At 36.2% G+C, this 8,946-nt stretch overlaps 1 protein-coding gene across 1 annotated transcript; it reads left to right on the top strand.

The window, feature by feature from the left end:
• Window positions 1–4,939: 4,939 nt before the first annotated feature.
• Window positions 4,940–8,946, top strand: pth4 (parathyroid hormone 4). Its single transcript, XM_061728470.1, has 3 exons — window positions 4,940–5,058; window positions 6,124–6,212; window positions 8,502–8,946. The coding sequence occupies exons 2-3, from the start codon at window positions 6,124–6,126 to the stop codon at window positions 8,794–8,796; spliced, it is 384 nt and encodes a 127-aa protein (XP_061584454.1). The 5' UTR covers window positions 4,940–5,058; the 3' UTR covers window positions 8,797–8,946.

Here is an 8,946-nt window from a genome sequence, read left to right as displayed (position 1 = left end):
TAAAAAGAAATAATAAGAAAAACAAAAACAAAATATACATCAAATTCTGCTTTTCATTATCTTCTTCTTTTTTTGTTAAGTTAAATGCCAACCTTCCACTTCAATATACCTTTCCCACCTTTCCAAATACAATCCAACATCACCCTTCATATTAGCAATATAACCTTCCAAAACAAAGTGACATTTAATAAGCATCCTAAAATGATTGATATTCAAAGAATCTGCATTGACAACTTTAAATATAAATCTTTTTCCCAACTAAATAATTAAATTACTAATATAATTGCTTGTCTCTGTAACATTACCCATTATAACAGAGAATAAATCACATTTAAAGCACAACTTCATTACAGCACACATCCTTTGAACCTCCCTCCAAAAGGCAGACAACATGACAGTACCAAAAAAGATGTACCGTTGATTCCATTAAACAAAAACGATAATCATCTGACTCAAAAACACCCCAGACAAAAACATTTTTAGGTTTTTTAATTACCTTACATGTTTCGGCGATTCCTTTCGCCTTCATCAAAGACATAAGATGGTGTGTGTGACCTGTCATTTATCAGCTGATGTTAAAAAGGAGGCGTGACTCATGTGTCAGATTTGACAGGTGAGTCACGCCCTCTGCTGTCCAGGATGCTGCTCCAGGTGGGAGAGAGCATGTTGGCTCCCTCGTCCCTGTTGATGGTCCTGGGGCCCCGCTTCCTGATTGCTATGGCCTCCCTGATCCAACGCTGGTGTTTGGGTCACACACACCATCTTTTGACTGATGAAGACACAAGTATCTTTAAGAAGGCACAATTAAATTGATTTATTACCCTGAATATGCCCATTCATCTAATATTTTTGTAACATTTTGGACTTTGGACTGCATGTTTTAATCCATTCAATAATACTTTCCTAGTCCTGAAAGGAAATGAGATGTTTTTGTAACTTTCATTATCTAAGTTTCTTTAGAGACTTGTGATGGAAGGCTGACGGGAGGAAGGATATCCTGTAGCATCTGTGTTGGAGCTGATCTGAAGAGACCTCTCACTGAAGGGAATTTGATGTTGAATAACTATCTGATTGTCAGGGTTTTCCATTATGCTTCTCATTTCATGAAGCATCCTTCTTCACACAATCAGTTCACAGACAGTTCTCAGCATCACTGTTACATCTTCAGTCCAGTTTGTTGTCCATGTGAACACTGAGGATATAATTAGCATTCAAAAAATATTCCTGCTCCTCCAGTATAAATATGACAAGAACCTTGTTATAACATGAAAGCATATATCTCCTTATCACTTAAAAGTAATATTGTTAAATGAATTAACATCTTGACTTGAAACACAACACAGACTTGTTTCTTTATTTGATGGGTTGCCAGTAATTTGGATCCAGAATAATCGTAAACAAAGATGAGGAATTGACACATCACCCAGGCTAAAAGCAAAGCACTTGCTGCATCTAAAGCCAGAAACAAAAGCTGCCAGATATACTGACTGTGTGAATGCCTTATAAAAAGGTGCATATATCCTCCTACACATGACTACACTCCTGCTTAGCTGGCCTCACCATTAATCAGACTCACATCCTAATAAAAGGGGTGAAAGAGGGTGCCAATGTAAGACCCTGCTGTTTACAGCTGCCAAAATGTATATATATATATATATATATATATATATATATATATATATATATATATATATATATATATATATATATATATAAAGGTTATAAATTATTGAATAATGTAACTATTTTTGGAGTAAACAACTAAAATGTCTCTCGTTTTGTGCATTGGATAAGGAGTAATTGACCTTGCTTCAGGCCAGAAACACTGTCCCATGCAGCAGTAACATTGAATGTCTTCTGTTATACACACAACTATGAGATATGTAGTTACACACCAAGTACATAGACCAGTTACAGCTCTTATCTCCTGAGGTGTAGGCTGAAGTTGACCAAGACACAGTGTCTGTATCCCTCCGAGAGAGAGAGAGAGAGTGCTGGAGGAACTCTTTGTGTTTCCAGGTAAATCTACTCTTTAACACTATCACTAACTTAATTAGTTGGATTGTTATATTATTTTGATGGACATGGGAAATGATCATCCAACTCCATGGAACCTGAAGATAATGAGTGACATCAAATAATCATTATTAAAAAGTATTGTCAGTGATTTCTGCAACTTTCAAGCATGCTTTGCAACATACAGTAGCCAAACAAGCCAACAAACAAGTACAATTCTGCATCCACACTTGTGTCTCTGCAAACATGCCTGCAAGTTAAATTTGGGGTTAACAAAACGTTACAGGATAAGAGCAAATTCTGCATACACATGCATTTAAATGTGCTCCAGGTTAGATGGTTATTGCCACTGTCATTCTTCAGCTGAGGTTCTAACGTGGAGGAGGCAGTTGACACCACCATGTTTAAAAACCTAGCTACTTCTCCTCTGCTTTGTATGAGAGCAATAAAATCCTGAGTTTCAATAGAAGCATCAAGTTAAAGCTGCAATTGACATGAACTATTTTCCCCCCTTTTTAATGTTTAATATCCCCCAAGGGGCAATTTGTTGCACAACCAGCAGAAACACATGAAGACCACATCAAGAGGATTTTTAAGTATTGTTCTGAATTTTGACATACTCAACCTTAGACCAGATCGAAGCAACTTTTAATATCTTATATTCCACCTGTGTTCATTTAGAAAAGCTCCTGGTTTTCCGCCTCTTTTTCCAGATCAATCGCCAAGTTCATCTACCTTGAAAGGTTTGTTTCCCCAGCAGTTAACCAGTGAAAATGCGGATATCAGATAGTCTTTTTTAAAAGATGATGTAAGCAGCTCGTGATATAATTGCATATAGTCAATACCGATTTGTTTAACAACAATGAGCTGGTCATTAGATCAAATGATGACGATGATGATGATGCTGCAGCTGTACAAGTTGTATGCACAAGCCAATTTGCTGCCATGTAAATTTCATATGTACAGCCGATGTTAAAAGCGCTCCTTTTAAGCCCTCTTTACTCCACGCTGCTCAGCTCATCTCTGGTGAGGTTGAAGCAAAAATGAAGAGTTTTACTAAACATGTCAAAATGGTCAAGTGCAATATTGTTGTGACTCATAATGAACCTAAATTTCATGCAGGGAGGATTTGTGTGTACAGCTTTAGACTTGGACAACTAATTAAAAAAAATAAAACTCAATGATTTTAAATTATCAAACACAAAGTGACACATTATACTCTTCTTGTTTCTAGAACAGATCTCTGTATGAATTTTCATGTTGTGGACCAATGAACTGCAATGGTTGTATCTGGTTGTGTTTTTTAAAGCTAAGGAGATTCTGAAATAAATGTATAATGATATAATCCACATATTTACATTACTTTGCAAGCATTTTTATTACATCCAATTTTTTAGGCATTTTTTTTCTCACTTTAAAGACCTGAAGCCAATTTCTTGACTTTTTTTTTAGTCAGTCATTTTACATTCATCAATCTTATTTAAAGTTCACTTGCTTTGTAATTAATTTTGCATTTCACATGCATTTTAGTCGCTTTTATTTTATGATTATAATGTTTTCTTTCTTTCCTTTTTTTGCTAGTTTCAACACTCATTAGTGACTTAAAGCCGACTGGATTAGGTTTTTTAAACAACATGATTTTAAGCTGTAATATTACAGCACAAAACCACTGTTATTTAGATAAAAGAATGAATGGCTAATTTACACGTGCAGGATGTAAATATGTAATTGCAGCTTACAACTATTAATAAAGACAATAACTCCACATTAAGAATCCACTGTAAATTCACAGCAATTGTTCACAATGAACAATGGACACTGTTTATTCTCAGCATGGAGTCGGTTAAAGAGGCAGGAAAAAATTGTCCAAATGACAGAAATCCAGATTTAGGAATGCTTGCTGGCAGGAACATCTGTGCTAATCCTGCTCTCCTGTGAGGAGGTTCACTTCCTGGTGGGTTTCAGATTAAACAGTGAAGAGGTGTTTTGTCTTGTTTTGTTTTTATTTTAAATCATCAGCTGTAATAAAACTGGTCCCCAAAATAACATACATTTATGGTAATGTATTAAAAAAAACCTTGTGACAGTAACATATTTATCAAACTCACAAAAACATTGCTGCAGAAAAGGTTTTACATCTCATTTCTGTTTATTAAGTATGATCAAAACTCTTCCTGCTGTGAGAAACAGTTTTATTTCCCTCCTTTGTTTAGTTTCTTACTTCTCTTTTCTGCCTCACAACTTCTGTAACTTTTCCACTCTGTCGTCCTACAAACCTCTGATGGCGGTCTACATTTCTTCCTGATAGAAACTCATCCTGGAGGATGTTGCCAAGACAACTGCATTTCTGATGGTGACTGTGGTGGCGCCACGGCAACCAGAGACTTCAGTCCAGGGGTTCATTAGTGCTGATATCGCTCCAGGCTACAAACATCCGAACTACAGACAGTGTTTAGAACATGTCAAACCAGAGGTGACACATGCTGGCGTTACGTTCAACGCCCTGACTCATTCAGCGCATCTTCGTTCTCAACATCAATAAAACCTTTCAACCCATTTTCTCCTAATTCCTCTTTTGTCAGACGCCAGAATCTGTCCTTTGATAAATGTGGGGGATTAAACTGGAAAACAAAATAAAATGTTAATCCTTCAATTGAATTTCATCCTCCTTTTCAAAACACCTGATTATATAAAGGATGCAAGTAAGTGTTGTACCCACAAGAGGTGGGGGCCTGGGGGTGGGGGGGGTTATGTTAACACAAATAACCCCCGAAAATGTTTGACATTTCCTCTCTGCAGACAAAAGTCACATGTCAGAGAGGATGTTCCTGACATTTGTTTCATTAGCAAATCACACGCTCCCTTTTCAGTTTTTTGTCACTCTTTAAGAATGTGGGTGGCAAAAACAGTGATGTGTGAATGTGCATGTCAGTGTGTGTGTGTGTGTGTGTCAGACGGCTTTATAAAAGGCCTGGAGGTCAAATCGGAAGTCAGTTTAGACTTTAATCGTCAGAGGAGCTGCTTTAACCAACAGGGACAAATGTAAGTATTTTCACTTAAGGGGCATTTAAAGGACTTTTATTTTTCCCTTTAATTTCTTCTTCTTTTCTAAAAAATCTAGTTTCCATGCTTGTGTATCTGAGACTGTACGTCTTACCGATATAAATGTTATTTGTGTTCAAGTTTTCCCAGAGTTCTGTGGCTCCTTTTGCAAAAAAACAAAAAATCGACTCTCGATTTTTTTTATTTTAAAACATTTTGGTTGGATTATTTTGTAAAGCTCAGGTAACAAAAAAAACAACCTTGCAAAGCTGGATGTTATAGCATTAGAATAAGCATCTGATTAATCAGTCCTTTCTGTCTTACAGCCTTATGGACTAAAATCTGATATCTATATTTTCAAAATCTGACCATGTAGAAAGCTGAGTTTTAAATCTTAACTTTGCGTGATCTCATTTGCAAACTGTGTCTCCTCTGCAACAAGGTCATCAAAAGCTTTTCTTTCTCCTCTTAGAACAGGAGCATGTTAGTAAAAAAACATATTAAACTGAAATTAATTTTATGTTGAACACCTATTTTGCAGTATTTCTGCAGAATAATCAGTTAAAAGAAGGCACGAGTCTTTCTTAACGTGGTCTTCATCCGGCAAATAACACAAATCTCTGAGCAAACGCGGCTCAGTATCTTCCTGCTGATGTTGAAGCCAGTTATACACATAAAATATAAACAACTTGCAGTAGAACTGCATGTTCAGATATCCACATAATCTCATCAAACCTGCATTTATGGGCGATTTCATCCAAATATTTACCACTTCTTTTTCTCATGCACGCAAAATGTCACACTGAATTTACCACAAGATGTCATTGTTCATACATTAATAGATGTTAGGTGAAAATTATTGTGAAAGGGAAATGGAGAACTATTAATTCAAATGTTCAGGGTAAATAAATAAGTGCTGCAACGAGATATTACAAAACACCAAATTCATGATTCAGGTTACAGTAAAAACTGAACAGTTTACCGTTCTCAGAGAACAAGCTGACAAAACCAGACAGAAGACATGCTTGCAGAGTTGTTGATGTATTTTAATCTGTTTCCATGCAGATGATGCAGATGTCCCACAAGCTTGTGCAGTTGTTTGCCGTCATGCTTCTTGTCATCTTTGCAACTGGCCGGTGTCAACAGAGCGACGGGTGAGACCAGAGCTGCATTTGTATTCACTGCATACATGAAACTATTACTACTTGTTATAGCCATATTTGCAACAAGTTAGAGATGCCCTGAGAAAAAAAGAGGACAAAGTACAGTGTTTTTGCAAGTTATTCAGAACCCCAAGACTCAGAACTTCAGCACCTGTTTTGTCTCGATTCTGCATCTTAAATGGGTCAGCACTTCACGCCGGCCGAAGTGAAGCTTCAGTGTTGTTCAGTTTGTCAGTTTAAGCACCTGTTGAATGACTAAATGTGGAAGTCAAACAAAACAGACAGAATATCAAATGTTGAAACAGAAAAAAATATGTCAAAAAGGAAGAAGATGAAATATGTGCTTCTTTTTGAAACTGACATGAGTAACATGTGTCAGGACAGAAGTATAATGTTTACCATCACATTTGGGAACCGAGGAGATAGTTGCTTTCGTTTTGAGAGCAAAATGTATCTTTGAAATTGGATTTCAGCGTGTGTTTCTAATGTGAACTAAGGCGCCACAACATCTTTGTCGACGCTGGTTTTGAGGTGCTGATGAAAAGCTAGAAGGTCCCTCTCCCCTCAGCCTGCAGGACCATATTTCTCAAAATAATTGTTTCTTGTTTCCTCAGACTACAGGACGGTTTTTTATTTTAAATATCAAATATTAAAGGGGCTGCATACACTACATTACAAGCCAGATTCACCCATCCACACACATTAAATAATTTGAATCAATTTTAAATGGTTTTAGGATCACAAATGGCCTAACCGTAACCCTCTTTGTAGTTTATTCTTTGTATCGTAAACCTGCTTTGTGAAGAGAATAGCTGACAATTGTTTTATTAACTTTTACTGATGCTAGTTGCTGTTTCCACCACTGAACTTTATATTCTTAATCTACTGCTAGATCAGGAAGATGAGACCATGGTCAATCTTTTGTCAGAACTGAGAACATAATTCTTAAATCATTGTTCTATTTACACAGAGACTTTTAGAGTTTGAGAAACATCTTCCATCTTTAGATCTGACAGACCCGGCCTGTTTGTTATGTGCTTTTCTACTTTTTTTTCCTAGTCTAATCACTATATCAAGCATGATTACACTAAGTAAATAGGACTATGGAGAGTTAAAATCTATACATTTCCTAGACAAGATGGGAAACAGTTCCATCAGCAGCCTTTTCAACAACACATGTAGCCAAATAAGTAAATATTTCCATACAAATAAAAATCAACAACCTTAATGACTGTTGTGAAGTATGATACTACATATTTACTCTCCCTCTGTCATAATATTTTTGAATTTTGCTGAAAAGGGTTTTGAAAAAGTATTCAAAATAAAAATAAATCAACGTTTGCTTTTGTTACAATCTCTCTATTTTTTGAATAAATGTTGAATGCAAATGACTTGAAAATCAATGCATTCTGTTTTATCTGCATTTTAAATAAGGTTTTTACTTTGTTATCTGTTTTTTACGACGGAGTATTAGGGCCAAATTAAGACAAAAAAAATGGATATTACGAGAATAAAGTCATAATAATATGAGAATAAAGTCGTAAAATTACGAGAATAAAGACATAATATTTCCAGAATAAAGTCGTAATATTTTGAGAATAAAGTCGTAATATTACGAGAATAAAGTCATAATATTATATATATTATAAATATATAAATAGCCTATAACTTCACAAAATGCTCAATATTCCTCATTTTTACACAGGGAGAAGAGTTATCATAAATTATATTCTCATAATATTACGACTTTATTCTCATAATGTTACGACTTTATTCTCGTAATGTTACGACTTTATTCTCGTAATATTACGACTTTATTCTCGTAATATTACGACTTTAATCTCATAATATAACGACTTTATTCTCATAATACGACTTTATTCTATTACGACTTTATTCTCGTAATATTAGGACTTTATTCTCGTAATATTACGACTTTAATCTCATAATATTACGACTTTATTCTATTACGACTTTATTCACGTAATTTTACGACTTTATTCTCATTATATTATGACTTTATTCTCGTAATTTCCAATTTTTTTTGTCTTAGTTTGGCCCTAATACTCCGTCGTAGTTTTTAACTGCAGCTGATTAGAGTTTCCCGTTTCTGCTTGCACTTACAATTGAAAGGAAGTGTTTAGTATGTCATCTTTATCTTTTTTTTTCCAACTATAATAGAGCTTCAGCTGGATTTAGACGAGGTATTTATTGATTTATTTCACGAACCTGTGCTCTCACTGACATATCTCCTATCCTGTGACCGCGGTGTCCCTGCAGCCGCCGGGCTGTGACCGAACACCAGCTGATGCACGACCGCGGCAGGAACATCCAGAGTCTGAAGAGACTCATCTGGCTGTCCAGCGCCATCGAGGGTCTGCACACAGCCCAGGCGCGCTCTGCTGCGTCCAACCCGTCAAAGCTCCTGCATCCAGCTCTGAATCCAGCTCTGAATCCAGCCCTGAATCCAGCCCTGGTTCCTGCTGCAGGAAGCCTCCAGCCCGCACAGGTCCAGAGCATCTTGAGAGACTTCTTTTATCCCCACTTGGCTCAACTGTCTGATGGAGAGCCCTAACGTCGCACCTCATTGGTGCATTACCAGGAAGCTGTACCTACAGTCAAATGTAATGTTTGTATAATAAAACGTCTCTGGAGTTTATATGCATGTTTAGTTATCCTCTGAAGGTAACTTATTGATGGGCAAAGACATAAAGGTTTATTTTTG

Source organism: Cololabis saira, chromosome 8 (genome assembly GCF_033807715.1).
Source record: "Cololabis saira isolate AMF1-May2022 chromosome 8, fColSai1.1, whole genome shotgun sequence".
In the NCBI taxonomy this organism is placed as follows: Eukaryota; Metazoa; Chordata; class Actinopteri; order Beloniformes; family Belonidae; genus Cololabis; species Cololabis saira.
This window is presented reverse-complemented; position numbering and strand designations above follow the sequence as displayed.

Bases quoted from the DNA above. Each gene is read 5' to 3' on its own strand.
- pth4 (XM_061728470.1), top strand. From the start codon at position 6,124: ATGATGCAGATGTCCCACAAGCTTGTGCAGTTGTTTGCCGTCATGCTT. The intron at 6,213-8,501 runs GTGAGACCAGAG...GTGTCCCTGCAG, and splicing joins CGGTGTCAACAGAGCGACGG to CCGCCGGGCTGTGACCGAAC.